This window comes from Brassica napus, chromosome C2 (genome assembly GCF_020379485.1).
Source record: "Brassica napus cultivar Da-Ae chromosome C2, Da-Ae, whole genome shotgun sequence".
NCBI lineage: Eukaryota > Viridiplantae > Streptophyta > Magnoliopsida > Brassicales > Brassicaceae > Brassica > Brassica napus.
This window is the reverse complement of record NC_063445.1, coordinates 25,326,033-25,345,258: the sequence shown is the minus strand read 5'-3', so window position 1 is coordinate 25,345,258 and position 19,226 is coordinate 25,326,033. Positions and strand designations below refer to the sequence as shown.

Below are 19,226 nucleotides of genomic sequence, written 5' to 3'. Positions count from 1 at the left end.
ACGCATCAAATTTGCGTAACTGTATCGACAGAAAGGAAGGAAAGTTTACTGGCTTGAAAAGCCACGATTGCTATATAATGATGCAGCGCCTCCTTCCGTTCGCCTTCAAGGAACTATTAGCACGAAATGTTCATGAAGCAATTGCAGGGATAAGTGGTTTCTTCCGCGATTTATGCACGAGATCAGTGACTCTTGAAGGTATTGAAAATTTGAAGACTAACATAGCCGTGATTCAGTGCAACCTTGAGAAGATATTTCCTCCCTCATTTTTTGATGTTATGAAGCATCTTGTTATTCACCTGGTAAGAGAATTGGAACTTGGTGGTCCTGTGCAGTATAGATGGATGTATCTGTATGAGCGATATATGTTTCATTTGAAGAAGATGGTGAAAAATTTAAGTAGGGTGGAAGGTTCTATAGTCGCACAGATGATCAATGAAGAAACTTCAAACTTTGCCGAGTACTACTTTCCAGCAGAAGTTCAGACCAAAAACAGAAGACCTACTCGGCATGATGATAGAGGCGAACGGGCAACATATCATGTTACGGTTCCAGACATTTTCACAGACGTTGGACGACTTAGCGGAAAACCAAAGGACCGTCGACTTACTGAGCAGGAGCGCAGTCATTTGCAAACATATTTGCTCACCAACTGCGAAGACGTTCTTCAATATGAGAGGTAAATAAATGAGCTTACAAATTTTTATTTTAACAAGTTTAAATTTAAATCTTAATTAATTACATTATTGTCATCATATACAGGATTTTCATGGCAGAAAAGCGGTTCGAGTATAGATACGCCACAGAGGACGAACTAGAAGAAATGAAGCAGAGAGAATTTACTGGATGAATGTTTACTTATGTGAGTGCTTTAAACAAATTAAAATATATTTTATCACATATTTATACTAATTCACATTTATTGATATAACATATATATATGTGCTATTAATAGGTGTCTGCTGGTTTGGCCAGAGGTGAAACATTTGACGATTGGATACGTGAGATGGTCGTTGGACCAAACTTTGTTGTGAAGTCATATCCGAGATTTTGTACTCGAGGATATGCATTCACAACTCATAAGAGGAGACGTTCGAGTACGACTTATGATGCTGGCGTTTGTTCTGCATCAAGAGATGATGTATACTACGGACACATACATGAGATTTTGGAAATTAAGTATTTGGGCATGGTTGGATTGCGCTGTACTGTTTTCTATTGTGATTGGCACGACAACACTCCAGATCGAGGTGTGAGAACAGATGCATTTGGTGTTACATCAGTAAATTCGAGGCGAAAGCTGCAATATTATGATCCTTTCATTCTTGCTTCTCAGGCCGATCAGGTAATTAAATGTTAATTATTCAGAATGATTCATCATCATGTGTATTAATTTATAATTTTTCTAAATGTTACAGGTTTGTTATTTCAAGTACCCCCGGGTAAGGAACATAGATGATCCATGGGTTACTGTTACAAGACTCAACCCGAGAGGCCGAGTTCAGGGAAGTTCTGAGCTGGAAGACCCACTACAACCAAGCACATCCGGCAACTTAAGTGCAGCAGAAGATTTAGCTGGAGTTGGTTTTGTAGTCGATTTAACCGACTTTGGAGAGGAAGCTGTCGTTCACGTAGAGGATGAACCAGTGATTGGAGAGTTTCACCAAGATCCAGATTCAGATTCATCTGGTGATGATGACTCGGAAACAGACTACCATTGATATATATATATTTTTTTTAAGAAATACCGAGGAAATTCCGAGGAACACTTGATATAACCTCTTTCCTCGGATATTAGTTATTTGGTTTATCTAGCAAGGCAAAGCTAAATACGAATTAAAAACTACTCAAAACACAACCAAATAAAACGAAGAAACCATGTAAAAGAAATACGAACTCATAATTAAGAAAACAATAAAAAAAAACTAAGTTCAAAATTAACAGAAAATAAGACCATAAAACGTTAGAATGGAAAAGAAAATAAAATAGCGCGGTCGGAAATCAAATGGCAATACTGGCCGGTGATAGCTCCTACTCCTCGTCTCCTGCTCCAGATGTTCCTGCATCTTTGGGTCTCTTAGACCTCTTTCTTACCCTGTGTGTACCACTCGAACCCGAACCAGAGCTGGATGGAGAGTTGTCCCGATGAACTACATCATCCTTTTGGAAACGACACGGCCTGATACGTGAAATGGCATCCCAGATCTTGTGTAGCATGTCGTTGTTTGTCTTTATGCTCTGATCTCTCCAATGTTGTTGCTGGCACGAAGTGGCGTTCGGTGGAAGCTCTTGCAGCTTGTACTGGCTGGAGTCTGATGGGAGTAGCTGATGGGGTTGTGAATCATCTGGAATGGCTTGTGCAGCCTCATCTTCTCCTTCTTCATCAACCACGGCCTTGCCTTTGGTCTGATATTTTGGCGTGAAGAAGGATGGGTTGTCTACTAGTGCGGTAGCAGGGGGTAGGAACTCAACTGCAGCCTCTGAAAGTAGAGCAGTCAGGCCGATCTGAGGCAGGTGGCAGTAGAGTGTTTTCTTCGCTCGGTCCTGGAATACGTAGACGTAAGGACCATCCCGATCGATCCTCGAGTGGGGACCAGCTATGAACTCCTTACTTACTAGAGAAATGACATCCATGTAGTTCCAAGCAATGTTGTTCGATCTGTCCAGTGATACCTGATGGTTCTCGCAGTCTACACCCACATGTGTAAGGATCCGAGTAATCACTGCACCAAATCCACATGCACTGCTCTTGGATTTGGTTACTTTCCCCTTGTATCCTGCTAAGTTTGCGGCCAGCACCGCTCCCATGTTGAAGGCAGTAGAAGGTGGGAATGTAGAGTTTCCAAATGCCGGTAGCAAATGCCTCACACCTTGGTACAGGAGGCACAACTCCCATTGCGTGACTGATGCGGCTGTGGTTGTCCCGTATAGTAATGAGCCAATGAGGCGTGTGGCATATCTCAGTACTGGGCTCCGGATAAGTGACTCCTTTGCCTGAGAAGATCTATAAACCCCTGTGCCAATCGTTTCCCAGAAGTTCAACAGCTCTGAAGTCCAATAAAGACCAGAATGTGGAGATTCGCGGAGTATACCTGTCTTAGGGTGAAAACGAGTGTAGGAATCAGGTAGAGCTCGAAAAATCAAGGGGAATAGAACCCAAAATTGTTCAAATCGGATGATTATAGAGAGAGAAAAAGGGGGGGGGGGTCGAATTATAGGGGAAATCGGAGGGGATGAGAGTTCTGAGGTTTTGATCCAAAAAGTTCGGGTTTTGCCTTATAATTATGTTTCCCGCACACGCATCGATCGATGCGTTTTTGTACAAATACGGATCGATCGATGCGTTTAAAAAAGGCTCCCGAGATTTTGTTCGATCCATCGGTGGGATAATCTAATCGATCGATCACATTGTTACGCTTTGGTCCATCTTAGTGATCGATCGATGCGTTTTCGGACATATATCCATCGATCGATCCGATTATAAAAAAACTTACACGATTTTCTGAGGACATTCCGAGGAACGTTTGAGATTCTCGATCGATCGATGGCATAATCTAATCGATCGATCACATTGTTACGCTTTGGTCCATCTTAGTGATCGATCGATGCGTTTTTGGATATATATACATCGATCGATCCGTTTATAAAAAAACGTACGAGATTTTCCGAGGACATTCCGAGGAACGCTTGAGATTCTCGATCGATCGATGGGATAATCTAATCGATCGATCACATTGTTACGCTTTGGTCCATCTTAGTGATCGATCGATGCGTTTTTGGATATATATACATCGATCGATCCGTTTATAAAAAAAATTGACGTATTGAAACCCCAAACACTAGTTCCTCGGAATTTCCTCGGAATATTCCGACGGAATTCCGAGGAAGAAGAGGGTTTCCTCGGAATTCTCTCGGAATAATCCGAGGAAATTCCGAGGAAATAGGGTTTTTAAACCGAAAACAACGTTTTGCGGTTTGAATAACACCTATATAACCCTTATTAAGTGTCTTACGTTCATTATGAAGTAAAAAATTTGTTCCTTACCGTATAATTAACACTTTTCCGATTGTATGAACGAAATCCCACAACATAAGAGAAACACTTATACCTTTTAATGAACGGTAAAGGGAATACTTTCAATTAGTTTTGAAATTTGTTATTTCATGGTTTATGCTCATCTATACAAAGAATCCTCAATGGTATGCATTACAATTGTATAAGAAATGAAATACGGCAAAAAAATTGATGTTTTGAAACCCCAAACACTAGTTCCTCGGTATTTCCTCGGAATATTCCGAGGAAATTCCGACGGATAGTAAAATATCCGTCGGAATTTCCTCGGAATATTTTCATTTTACCGGGCAAATATTTTGCGAAAATTGAAATTAGAATTCCGACGGAATTCCGACGGATAATGTCCGTCGGACCCTAGGTTTTATAACCACGAGCCCCTTCTTCTTCCCCATTTCTCTCTTCTTCCTCTGCGCGACTCCTCTCTTCTCTCCGGCGATTTCCCCCTGAAATCCGACGATATCTCCGGCGATCTCCCCTTTCTCTTACACAAATCATGTAAGGACCCTATCCCACTCTTTTAGGTTTTATTTGTTAGGTTTTTGTGTAGTTTTGATAGATTTATGTTAAGGTGATTGGTTAGGATTGTGATTTGGTTGTATAATAGGTTTAGAATTGTGATTTGGTTGAATAATTTGTTTTGTTGAATTGATTTAGAATTTTTTTATAATTTTTTTTATTTTTTTTGTATTTATAAAATCGATTTTTGTATATAAAATCGATTTTTGTATTTTACAAAACGATTTTTCTATATAAATTCGATTTTTTGGATTTTACAAAATCTTTTTTGTATATAAATTCGATTTTTTGGATTTTACAAAACATTTTTAATATCTATAAAACTTTTTTTGTGATTAAAAACTATTATTTGGGATTTAAAAATATTTTTAATATATATATATATATATTATTAAAACTATTTTTTGTAATTATTAAACAATTTTTTTATTTATTAAAACTATTTTTTGTTTATTAGAACTATTTTTATATATTTATTAAATATTTTTAATATCTATAAACCTTTTTTGTGATTAAATTATTTGGGATTTTTTTTTTAAAGTTAATTTATATATTTCTGTATTTATTAAATATATTTTTTTAATTTACAGGTCTCATGATGATCAGACCCGGCCTCGACAACGTCGTGGTCGTGGTGGTACGGGGAGCCAGTCTCGGGATTCCAGCCATTTACAGGATTCCCCTTCGCCCCACAGCTCCAACCATACATCTCCCTCTGCTGCACCCGCTTCTGCTCCTCTCGCTCCCGCTGCTGCATCCGCTCCTGCTGCATCCGCTCCTGCTCCTCCGGGTCCTCCGGGAGTGATGAGTGTTGCGGAGTTGGTTCAACAGCCCGGTCGTGACCATCTTCCGTATCTCACTCCGTATCCACATGGACGGGGTCAAACATGGTATTTAAAATTTTTTTTTCTTTAAATTTGGATTCATTATTAACCGTTTGTTCTTTTTATTAGGTTCAACCGATCCGGGAACGGGATCAGCGCATGGATCAACCGTATGATGTACTCGGCCCTCGACAGGGGACATCCGACTTTCACTCACTTCCCTACCGACAAGCAGGTTCTGTGGTTTCGTCAGTTTGCGGTAAGTATTCTAATTTTTTACTTATATTTTTAATCTTTAATATAAATTTTCTACTAATTGTGTTTTTTTTTCAGCAAGAGTTCAACTGGAATTCCGATGAGACGCTCTTTATCTATCACCACTTCGTCCATAAAGTTATGGACAACTATGGGAAGCAGATCCACGAGTGGAAGAAGAAGTGGGAAATCAATAAGGTTCGATTTAATTTATTAAACAATTTTTTAATTTATTAAACAATTTTTTAATTTATTAAACTATTTTCTTTTTTTTTTATTAAAAGGTCCCAAAGTCGATGAACGACACGGTCTGGAAGCAGTTGTGTGCGCATTGGGATAAGGAAGAGACGAAAGAAACTTCTTCCACCAACTCCACCAACCGCATGAGCGACCGTAAAGGGAAGGGCATCTACAAGCATAACTTGGGTGCTCAATCTATTGCCACTCAGGGAGATCGCATGGTAAGTTCAACCGCTTTTTCTTCAATTATTTGAGTTTCAGAATTTTAATTTATTGTGCATTTCTTCTAATTTCTAATGTTTCTTTAATTTATGTTTTTTTTCAAGGCAGAAGAAAATGATGGCGAGCCGGTTGATGATCTCGCCCTAATGAAGAGGGCGTATACCAACAAGAAGACCGGCCAGATTGATGACGGTCTTGTGAGGGACGTGGTCGACCTGGTCCAAACTCAGGTGGTAGACGAAGTGTCTCAGCTTCAAACCGAGGATGACGCTTTGACGGCTTCGACCAACTTGTCCCGGTTTCGAATCAACGAAATCGTTGAATCCGTAAGTTCTTTTTTTTTTAAAGTTCAATTCATTTATTTCTTGGTTTAAATTTGTAAATTTGGCTATTTTCTATTCAGTCGGTTCCAAAGAAGAAGGGACGTTTGGTCGGTTTGGGTTGTCGCACCCGGTCGGTTCCTCCTTCTTCTGCACCACCGCCCTTTGTTGATCCAGAAGTACTTACGTCTCAATTGAAGGACAAGGATGATCGCATATCTTTGTTGGAGATTAGTAATGTCGTCGGAATTAGTAATGTCGTCGGAATTTTGTCGGATATTAAATCCGTCAGAAAGTCGTCGGTATTTTCTGACGGATTTCTGAAAAGTTTTTCCTACGGAATTCCGACGACGTAGTGTTAGGGGTTGAACACAAGTTTCTAAATGCAAAATCCAAATCTTTGATAATATATATAGTATTTGCATAAGATGTTTACATAACACGATTTTTCACAAAAACATTTTTGTAGTATAAGATTAGATGAATATGATTGTAAAGTATATGAGTGTTATGATGAGATGTTATGAAAACCATGATATACATACATAAATATTTTAATGAGTTGTTATATTTGAACGGTTACGATCTAATACTATACTAAACACTTATTATGTGTTATTTTCATAGTTTCGGTATCCAAATTTATATATATTTTGATATGAAAATTTTTAAAAACATAATTCCTCGGAAATACCTCGGAATATACCGAGGAACTTGTCCACTTAGAATGAAACCATATTTCGTCGCTATGTCATCGGTAAGTAAGTTGGTGTTGGGATCCATACGAGGTTTATCCATCCACGAACGATAATAAACTCCTGAAGACATGATTTTCTCGAAATTGTTGTGATTAGAGAGAGTGAAGAGAGAATGAGGAGAGAATGAGTTGAATGAGGAGAGGTTGTATTTATAGGAAATTGCTTACTGCAGTCCGACGACATTCCGACGGAATTTCGACGACCCTAACGGTCATATCCGTCGAAATTCTGTCGGTATTTTTCAATCTCAACGGCTATAAAACGGTCATATTTGTTTGTCGGAAACGGTCAAAAGGTTCGTCAGAAATTCGTCGGTATATGCCGACGAACTTCCGACGACAGTGACGGTTATATTATTGATCGCAAGGTCGTCGGAAAGTCGTCGGTATATACCGACGAATTTCCGACGAACGTAACGGTTATATATTTAATCGGAATGTCGTCGGAATTGCGTCGGTATATACCGATGCACACTCTTTGGTCGGAAAGTCGTCGTTATATTCCGACGAATTTCCGACGAAGTAGTATTTTTTGGTTTCGTCGGAATGCCGTCAGAAAATCGTCAAATTCGTCCGACGACTTTGTTGTCCGTCGGAATATAGCGTGTTTTCTTGTAGTGCATGTAAGTCGTCCAAATATTCCCGCCTAAAATTTAAAAAAAAATTATTTTCCCGCTTAAATAATTTAAACCAGACGACTTACAAGTAAGTCGTCTGGGAAGTCGTCTGGGAAGTCTCGTATGTTAGTTTCCCACTAAAAATATTTTAATTTCCCGCTAAAAATATTTAAGTGTTCTGGACGACTTACAAGTAAGTCGTCTAGGAAGTCGTCTGAATCAAAAATATTTAACCTAATTGGATTTTTTGTCTCCCTATATAAATAAAAATTTACACATTCTCTCTCTTCCTCTCAAATGACTGCAACAAAAATGTAATGTTCATCACTCTAAAACTCTTCAACCTCTCTCCAATCTCTTTGACCTGAAAACACCAAATTTTATATGAATTTTTCAGTTTTGTCTCATGTCTTTCTTACTAATCTATCTTTTTTTGCAGGTTTTTAATCTGATGGTACTCATCTTCCACTCATTTAAAGGTAGATCTATTAGTTTTAGATATGTATTTTTGTGTGTTCTATAAAGGTATATTTATCTAATCTTCCACTCATTTTCTCTGTTTTTAAGTCATTTGAACGTTTTTGGATATGCAGGTTTTTCAGATCTGGATTTGATATGCAGGATCTTCAGATCTGGAAGACTTCTGGGAAGACTTACATGTTAGTCGTCTAAAATTTAATGCACTAGACGACTTCCAGGAAGTCTTCCAGACGAATTCCATTTCAGTCGTCTGGACTTCCTGGAAGGCGTCTGGACTTTCTGGAAGTCGTCTGGACTTCATGGAAGTCTTCTGACGAAGTCTCCCTTTCATAATAGATTTGAGCGTTTTGGTAAGTTTTTATGTCTGATTTTTCTTCATTTGGTAACTTCTTGTTGTATAAAGTTCTTACTTTTTCCCAAACTAAAACTCTCCAAACCCACTCCAATCCTTTGACTTGAAAACACCAAACTTTATATGAATTTTTCAGTTTTGTCTCATGTTTTTCTTACTAATCTATCTTTTTTGCAGGTTTTAATCAGATAGTACTCATCTTCCACTCATTTAAAGGTAGATCTATTAATTTTAGATATGTATTTTTGTGTGTTCTATAAAGGTAGATTTATCTAATCTTCCACTCATTTTTTCTGTTTTTAAGTCATTTGAACGTTTTTGGATATGCAGGTTTTTCAGATCTGGATTTGATATACATGTTTTTCAGATCTGGAAGACTTCTGGGACGACTTACCTGTTAGTCGTCCAAAATATAATGCACTAGATGACTTCCAGAAAGTCTTCCAGACGACTTCCATTTCAGTCGTCTAGACTTCCTGGAAGTCGTCTGGACTTCCTGGAAGTCGTCTGGACTTCCTGGAAGTCGTCTGGACTTCATGGAAGTCTTCTTCCATATCAAGTGGAGTCCAAGTTTGTCTTTGTAGAGGAATGATCTATAATAGTTTTGTTTGTGGTCTGTTTTGTGAATTGCATGTCTACTCTTTTAGTTGTGATTTTTTTTGTAAAATCAGTAATAATGTTTCCCAAGATGTAATACATGTGCTAACAGAGTGTTTACACATTTACAAATCAATGAAATAATAAACTTCAGTAGCCTTTTTTTATCAATAATAAACATCAGTAGCCCGTCTTCCGCTGATCCTCTCACCATTTCTTGCGCATATAACAATGCTCTGTATGAAGTGGTGTAATCAAGTGTCATGCCAAACATGTTCTTCATTGCATCTTTGATATGCTGCGGATTCAACCCATCAATGATTCCAACACGATCTATGAAAAGTCAACCAATGTATTTCGGAGTACAGCGTTTCCGCTGAGCGATTCTGTCTGGGATGGAACATGTATGAGTTGCCACATACTTAGTTACCCAAAACGTTTTAGTCCCATGTTTCACACTTGCTCGGACCTTCCATTGACAACCACTAACACGACATGTTGCCACAAAGAGTGTTTTTGTTGACTTGAATATTCTGAAGGAGAACCTACGCCTCACCGCTGAAACCGTTCTCATCTTGCTAAAGCTTGATACACAAAGACGTACTTCATGCGTTTTATTTATCTCAAGCAAGTTTCGAACTTGTCTATCACTTGTAACATGAATAGGAGGAAGGTCTAGAGCCATCTGTTGTAATGAGTAGGTTAACTCCACAGACTCTGTGTTCATGTCTAGGTTATAATCTTCTTGAGCCATTGCAACAAGATCAGCATGTGTCGAACCTTCACTCAAAAATAACATTCTCGCTCCTTTGAAATGATCAACCACAAAATTCCAACATCCATCTTTCAACAACCATTCTCCATACACTGCATGTAACTGACGCATCATCTGAAAAAGTCAAAATAAAACACATTAGCAAACTTAGAACAAAGAAAACGAAAGTTTATTAAAGATCGAAGCGGACGACTTCAATCTAAGTAATCCTGACGACTAAACTATACGTCGTCTGGTCAACGCAAAGGTTATTTTTGCAATTGACTTTGAAATCTGTTATTTCAGACGACTGAAAAATAAGTCGCCTACTTTTGTTTGGTTAAAAAAAACTCCAAAAAAGCTAGACGACTCCATTTCAATCGTCATAGGTTAGTTTTGCATTTGACTGGATTATTTCAGAAGTTTGACTTTCCTGGACGACTTACATTTCAGTCGTCTCTTGAAAGTTAAAATAATAATATTTTTTTTTAAACTAGACGACTTACAATTATGTCGTCATAAGTTAGTTTTGCAATTGAAAAAAAAACTTCAATATTTAATTATATATAGACGACTTACAATTCAGTCAGTCAGACGACTTACATGTAAGTCGTCCAGGATTTACGAGGTTTGACCAGAATCTCGGAATAAAAATCCTGGACGACTTACATGTAAGTCGTCGGGCGGATGACTGAATTGTAAGTCGTCTGGGTATGATTAAATATTGAAGTTTTTTTTTCAGTTTCAAAACTAACCTATGACAACTTAATTGTAAGTCATCTAGTGTTAATAAAATATTGATATTTCAATTTTCACCAGACGACTGAAATGTAAGTCGTCCGGGAAAGTCAAACTTCTGAAATAATCCAGTCAAATGCAAAACTAACCTATGACGACTGAAATGTAAGTAGTCTAGGTTCTTTGGAGATTTTTTTGTAACCAAACAAAATCAGACGACTTAACTTTCAATCGTCTCAGAAAACCGATTTCAAAATCAATTGCAAAAATAACCTCTGCGTTGACCAGACGACTTCCAGGTAAGTCGTCTACAGCCAGACGACTTCCCATGTAAGTCGTCTGACGAACAGATCTGGAAAAAACTCGATTTCATACCTTAAATTGGTGAGATAACTTCCTTAGCACATATAAGGCTTCTCCAAGCACACAGAATCTCAAACGAAAGTGACCCTCCCAGAATCGTTAGCTTCTATGACTTTATGAACCATAAAAAATGTAGAATCAAAATCTTGGGTTTTTTAGCTCATTGTGGAGAGAAAGTGAGAGATATGTTGTGTTTAGTTCACAAGAATGGAAAAAGAAGAAGGGTAACTCGATTTTGGGAGCATTAAGAGCTTCAAATTGGTTGTTCATGGTGGTTGGGGTATTGATGACAATGGCAATCTTGTAATTACTTGAAGATGATGAGGATGAGAGAGTAAAAATGTCATTTTTGAAAAAAAAAAAATTGATGGCATTTTCGTGAATTATATGAACTTGTGGGGTGAATAGGCAAAACCAATTTCCAAAAAAGGAGAGGTTAGTTTTGTGTTTGACTTTAAGTTGTAGGTCAATTCTGCAAAAACCCCTATAATTATATACGTGTTCTTTATATTAAGATATATTTATTCGAGTCATTCACGAGTTATATATCATATTTTCACATCTCATATATCTATCTAGAATTTCATCAACTCTTGTAATTATGTGTAATCTCTCTTATAGTCTATCAAGAAGCATATCAACTATATTAACTCAGCTTAACACAGTTTAATTCCTGATATATTTATAAATATATATACATATTCATGTTTTTAAGTTTTGGTTTACAGTTTTTTTCTATGAAAAATACTCAAATTTACAAACTAAACATAATTCATCATAAATTAAACTAAAATTCTAAAATTTTAGATTAATTTTTATTGGAGACATTGGTAGTAGTCATGGCTTATATTCATAAGTTAAAATTAAGAATGTTGCAAACAAGTGAACTATCAATCAATCATTTAATAAGGCAACATTAAAGAGAACGAGTACAGCTTGTGCAAACAAAAGCTGTCAGTTTATTAGACCATCCACAATGGTTTAAACACTTTTTTTTTTTCTTTTTAACACTCCACATCATCTTCTTTTTCTTCCACCTCATTTATTCAACACCCACTTCAATCTATACATTTACAATGGTCTGTTTAAAAAAATTCAACACCCTACCCCACAACTCTTAATTCATATTTTTGATTTTTACAATTAACTTAAAAACTAAAATAACATAATTTTTAATAATATTTATTTTGAATTATTATACTTAGCTTAATTTTTAAATAATACCAAAATTTGTATTAATAAAAACAATCAAAATTAAGAACATATTTTTTAAAGTAAGATATTTACCAAATTTTACTTTCAAAAATACGAAACTTATTATTATTAAAACAACTAAAATTAGAAAAATTTAAATACATACGATACAAACAAATATTATTAAGAAATTTTAAACACTCACGATACAAAGCACACAAAATAAAAATACATTAAAACTCTTAAAGCACATACATATATATTTTTTTTAAATTAACCATGAAACTTTCCAAATTTTGCCCATATGTGTTTGACTAGATCTGATTGCAATTCATGATGTATATTTGAATCACGTAATTCAGATCTAGTACACGCATGATTTGCAAATGCTGGTAGCACCTCAGTAGAAAATGGTTGTGGTGTACTCGAACCACTTGCTTCAGATTGATCATAATTGGTCCAATTCTGAGCATATGTATCTCGTTCATCCTCAACAATCATATTATGCAATATGATACATGACCGCATGATGATAGCAAGATCTGATAACTCCCACATTCGAGCTGGTTCACGAATGATTTTAAACCGAGCCTGTAATACTACAAATGCGCGCTCGATGTCTTTCTGATAACCTTCTTGATATTTTGCAAATAACTTGTCTGATTCACTTTGAGGAAGTCGGATTGATTTGACGAAAGTTGGATAACAAGGATAGATACCATCAGCTAGATAGTATGCCATGTCATATGGATGTTGATTTACAAAAAAATATCACTCTTGGAGTATTACCTTGTTCAACATCATCAAACACCGGCGAACGATATAGAACATTTATATCGTTTAATGTTCCCAGACATCCAAAAAAGGCATGCCAAATCCATAGATCATGAGATGCAACAGCTTCAAGTATAACCGTGGTGGTTCCCTTATCTCCCCGAGTATACTGACCTTCCCATGCTGTTGGACAATTTTTCCATTCCCAATGCATGCAATCAATACTCCGGATCATCCCTGGAAACCCCCTCATCTCACTGACATGCAAAATTTTTTGCAAGCCATCTTGAGTTGGAGCTCTGAGATACTCTTGCTCATACAACCGTATGATTCCTTTACAGAAACGGCGCAAGCACTCCAATGCTGTAGTACATCCTATTTTGATATATTCGTTAATCGCATCGGCAGTAACACCATACGCTAACATTCGCATGGCAGTAGTGCATTTTGCTAATGGAGAAATACCTTCCTTATTTTCTGCGTCAACTCGTTGGGTGAAATAGTTGTCACTGCTTGATAGGTCTCCAACGATCCGAAGAAAAACATGTTTTCGCATCCAGAATCGCCGACGAAACATTTGTGCATCATATGTAGGTTGATTGGCAAAGTAGTCATCAATCAGCCTTTGACTCGCTGCTACATGATCTCTCTTGCAGTATATTCTCTTGCTACGAAACGTATGGTCTTCTTCAATTTTTTTTGGCGCTCTCTAAACCGGTGTACGATATAGCTATCTTCAAGCTCACACTGTTTTTTGTACACTTCGATATCGAAAGGAAATTCTGATGGATCCATTGATATTTTTTTGTAAGATGAAATTGTGTTATTGATACATTTACGGGAAAATGAGTTTCTATTTATAAAAAACTAAGTGGATGAAAATTCTGGACTCCAAGCAAACATTAAATTGGCATAAATAATAGATAACGATTGGATTCTCTTACAAAATCAGAAAGATACGGATTGCATACAAACAAAAATTATTAAAGTGAAAAAGGACACACATTATTAAAGTCGAAAAAACAAAAACACATTATTTAAAAAGAAAAATACAAACAAACATTATTTAAAAAGAAAAAAACAAGCATGCATTATTAAAAGAGAAAAAAAACATACATTATTAAAAAAGAAAAATACAAACACACATTATTAAAAGAAAAATACAAACACACATTATTAATTTTTAAATAGATAGTTGCTCAACTTCTCTAACAGCTGTTTGTTCTTGTCATCGAGATGTTCTTTTTCACTTAGCTTCAAGAACATCTTCATTTTTTTGGCTTCAGTCTTTTCTTTCATCAATCGATTTGCCTCCTCTTGTGTCTTGGCTATTTTGTCCAATCGTTCCAATTCTTTCTCTTTGAATTGTTTGTATTCATTCCACTCTTCGTTGACGGTTTCCAAAGCTGCGCCTTTGCTTTTCTTTTTGCCTTTTTTTTTTGATGCCTCTCCCCCCATTGGACGAGCACTTGATCCTACGGAGTTTGAATCACGGGCATCACTCTCTCGGGATCTCTTAGATCCACTACTTATAGAGCCAGTATTTCCTCCTACTTGACTACTATAGCGCGGTTGATCACGAACAGCAAGCTACTCCGACATTAAATTGAAATGTTCATTCTTACCACTTGAATATAATTCGTGCGCTTTTGCCATTACATCATTCTCCGACCATCCACTTTGTTGAATACGCCTAGCGTTCTCGTAAGCGCCACTCCATTTGCTTAACTTTTTATTCATATAGTTGAAATGATTTCTGCATGAAGCTCCATCACGGGGAGGATCAAATGAGCAATGCTCATTACAGTACTCAGAAATTTTACTCCAGTATGCTTCGCTTTTCTGGTTCCTGCCAACACTACTGTCTGTTCCATATTTAATCCATCCACTAAGTAGCACCAAATTTTGATCGGTTGTCCACTTAAGGCTTTTGCGGCGAGCTTGAGCTCATTCATTTGCATTTGCGTCAGAAATGGGTTTGCTAGCACCACTCATGCCACCAAGAGCTATTTGGGGAAATTCAGTTGCTCTCGGAACATTTTCATCACCCGTTGGAGTAGAAGAAAGAGGAGGTGTTTGAGAAAAATATTACATCTTTGATCCGTAATTTAGAGGATAATTCGGAACAGGTGATGGCATGAAGAAATTTGGTGAAAACCCATAATTTGGTATATTTTGGGGCTGGTTGGAAGTTTGGTTTTGAAATTGATAATTGTTGGGATTTTGGAAGTTGAAAAGGAAAATTAGAAGAGTTTTGGGTGTTGAAAAGATTATTATTAGACCATCCACAGTGGTTTAAACACCCCCTCCACATTCAACACCCTCTTTTTTTTCTTTTTAACACTCCACATCATCTTCTCTCTTTTCCACCTCATTTATTCAACACCCACTTCAATCTATACATCTACAATAGTTTGTTTAAAAAAATTCAACACCCTACCCATAACTCTTAATTCATATTTTTGATTTTTACAATTAACTTAAAAACCAAAATCTGTATTAATAAAAACAATCAAAATTAAGAACATATTTTTTTAAAGTAAGATATTTACCAAATTTTATTTTCAAAAATACGAAACTTATTATTATTAAAACAACTAAAATTAGGAAACTTTAAATACATACGATACAAACAAATATTATTAAGAAATTTTAAACACACACGATACAAAGCACACAAAATAAATATACCTTAAAACTCTTAAAGCACATACATATTTTTTTTAAAAAACATTAACCATGAAACATTCCAAATTTTGCTCTTATGTGTTTGACTAGATCTGATTGCAATTCATGATGTATATTTGAATCACGTAATTCAGATCTAGTACGCACATGATTTGCAAATACTGGTAGCACCTCAGTTACTCGAACCACTTCCTTCAAATTGATCATAATCGGTCCAATTCTGAGCAAATGTATCTCGTTCATCCTTAACAATCATATTATGCAATATGATACATGACCGCATGATGATAGCAAGATCCGATATCTCCCACATGCGAGCTGGTTCACGAATGATTTTAAACCGAGCCTATAATACTCCAAATGCGCGCTCGATGTCCTTCTGATACCCTTCTTGATATTTTGCAAATAACTTGTCTGATTCACTTTGAGGAAGTCGGATTGATTTGACGAAAGTTGGATAAGAAGGATAGATACCATCAGCTAGATAGTATGCCATGTCCAATGTTCGAAACTACGCTAGGCGTGAGTCGGACGACTGGTCCAAGCCTAGCAAGTTAACAGAAAATCAGGGAGTAATCGGAAATTAATCGGCACCTAGTTTTAAGTGATTTTTCAATATTTTCTAAAACATGTATAATATTAATCAACTTACATAATAAATGCAACATTGTCTTGTTGTCTGGTGGAAAGTTAGTTGTTTTATTAGCATTATTTCACGTCTTCGAGTCTCTAGAAGCGTGTTTTTTAATCTTTTTTTAATAATAGCAAAATTGTAATTAAACTTTTTTCTTCCTTTATTGTCGCTTGGAGTTTCTGCGACTTTCACTATAGCCATTAATTTAAATCTATTACCATTCACTCAAATCTTGCGTTTTTCTTATTCTTTTTTTCATCAAACTCGTAGATCTCGCATGTACAATTCGATTTAGGCATTTAAAACCTGAAAAATGAACTTTTTTGTGAACCCGATTTCTTGACCGATTTTCATGAAATCGCCACGGCTGCCCTCCGCCGAACGCCTCGACGCTGCGTAATCGCTCTCCGTGCCCGCGTTTTCGAACATGGGCCATGTCATATGGACGTTGGTTTACAAAAAAAATTCACTCTTGGAGTATTACCTTATTCAACATCATCAAACACCGGCGAACGATCTAGAACATTTATATCGTTTAATGTTCCCGGACATCCAAAAAAGGCATGCCAAATCCATAGATCATGAGATGCAACGGCTTCAAGTATAACCATGGTGGTTCCCTTATCTCCCCGAGTATACTGACCTTCCCATGCTGTTGGAAAATTTTTCCATTCCCAATGCATGCAATCAATACTCCCGATCATCCCTGGAAACCCCCTCATCTCACTCACATGCAAAATTTTTGCAAGTCATCTTGAGTTGGAGCTCTGAGATACTCTTGCTCATACAACCGTATGATTCCTTTACAGAAACGACGCAAGCACTCCAATGTTGTAGTACCTCCTATTTTGATATATTCGTCAATCGCATCAGCAGCAACACCATACGCTAACATTCGCATGGCAGTAGTGCATTTTGCTAATGGAGAAATACCTTCCTTATTTGAATCACTGGCATCACTCTCTCGGGATCTCTTAGATCCACTACTTGTAGAGCCAATATTTCCTCCTACTTGACTACTATAGCTTGGTTGATCATGAACAGCAAGCCACTCTGACATTAAATTGAAATGTTCATTCTTACCACTTGAATATAATTCGTGCGCTTTTGCCATTACATCATTCTCCGACCATCCACTTTGTTGCATACGCCTAGCGTTATTGTAAGCGCCACTCCATTTGCTTAACTTTTTATTCAAATAGTTGAAATGATTCCTGCATGAAGCTCCATCACGGGGAGGATCAAATGAGCAATGCTCATTACAGTACTCAGAAATTTTACTCCAGTATGCTTCGCTTTTCTGGTTCCTGCCAACAATACCGTCTGTTCCATATTTAATCAATCCACTAAGTAGCACCAAATTTTGATCGGTTATCCACTTAGGGCTTTTGCGGCGAGCTTGAGTTGATTCATTTGCGTCAGAAATGGGTTCGCTAGCACCGCTCATGCCACCAAGACCTATTTGGGTAGAAAATTCGGGAAATTCAGTTGCTCTTGGAACATTTTCATCACCCGTTGGAGTAGAAGAAAGAGGAGGTGTTTGAGAAAAATATTGCATCATTGATCCGTAATTTGGAGGATAATTCGGAACAGGTGATGACATTAAGAAATTTGGTGAAAAACCATAATTTGGTATATTTGGAGGCTGGTTGGAAGTTTGGTTTTGAAATTGATAATTGTTGGGATTTTGGAAGTTAATAGGAAAATTAGAAGATTTTTGAGTGTTGAAAGGATTATTATTGAGATTCATTTAACAAAAAAAAAAGTTTAAAACACTAAAATAGTTGATTGTAGTGAAAAATGATGTTTTTTTTCTGTATCCAAACGAAATGAGAGTAGTCTCTATTTATAGATAAAAAAAAGATCTTGAATTTTGATATAATTGTTATTTTTGTAAAAATAGTTTTATTATAAAATAAATGGGTTTGAATTATTGGGTGAGAATAAAATAAAAGGAAATATACACAGCCAATCAGAAGACAACATTTAAATCTTAAAAAAAAAAAAACGTGTCATCCCGCGTGCGTGGGTGCACGCGCCCAATAGTTTCAGCTACTCACGTTGCGACACGTGGTGCTCCGGACCCAAAATTTTTTTTTCCAACAGCTGAATCTTTCCAATGCCTGTTGAATACACGTAGATTTACCTAAAAATTAAACACCCTCACTGCGACAAGCTATTCAACTGTTGAAAGTGCGATTCAGCGTCCTCATTGCTCATGGTCTAATTACTCGCCATTTCCTCATTTAGCACTATTATCATCATCAAAACAAAATCGATTCATTACCGTCTTAAGCTACACTATATTTTTGTTATTATTATTTCAAAACTCATCATAATTTGCTTTAGAAAATCACATTCATTTAACCTATATTAATCATTTGATCCTTATAATGTATCTATTGATCCCATATTCCACCTGCCATTTACCAACTCTACATTAAAAAGTTGTTTATCCAATGAAAACAAATAATCCACTCATAAATCAACAAATATATAAAATAATTTTGCTAATACATTGATTCTCCTCAACGATTTTTGTCGGCTGTTACAATCTATAACAAAGCGAGGCCCAACATATGGATAAAATAAATAAATTCCAATTTTAAACAAAAATATAGAGAGGAAAATTAAAATAGACATTTATTAATATGGACACAAAGCTGTTCGTTAGCTTTCCTTCCGTTAACGTCCACAAGGCAAGTTCGCGGCCAAGTCTTTTGTTTTGGTCACTTTCACCAACCCTTGCGTCCGACACATCTACCTTATTTATTTCACTTTAAATAATTTCTTCTATTTCAAATTTTATTTTTTATTATTTATTAC

The 19,226-nt window shown here is 36.5% G+C and overlaps 1 protein-coding gene and 2 pseudogenes across 1 annotated transcript; all 3 read right to left on the bottom strand.

Moving 5' to 3' along the window:
* Positions 1-12,523: 12,523 nt before the first annotated feature.
* Positions 12,524-13,873, bottom strand: LOC106372963 (annotated as a pseudogene).
* A 795-nt stretch (positions 13,874-14,668) lies between these two features.
* Positions 14,669-15,392, bottom strand: LOC125581738 (annotated as a pseudogene).
* A 1,735-nt stretch (positions 15,393-17,127) lies between these two features.
* On the bottom strand, positions 17,128-18,003 carry LOC106372964. Its single transcript, XM_048748885.1, has one exon. The coding sequence runs from the start codon at positions 18,001-18,003 to the stop codon at positions 17,128-17,130; it is 876 nt and encodes a 291-aa protein (XP_048604842.1).
* Between the last annotated feature and the right edge of the window lie 1,223 nt (positions 18,004-19,226).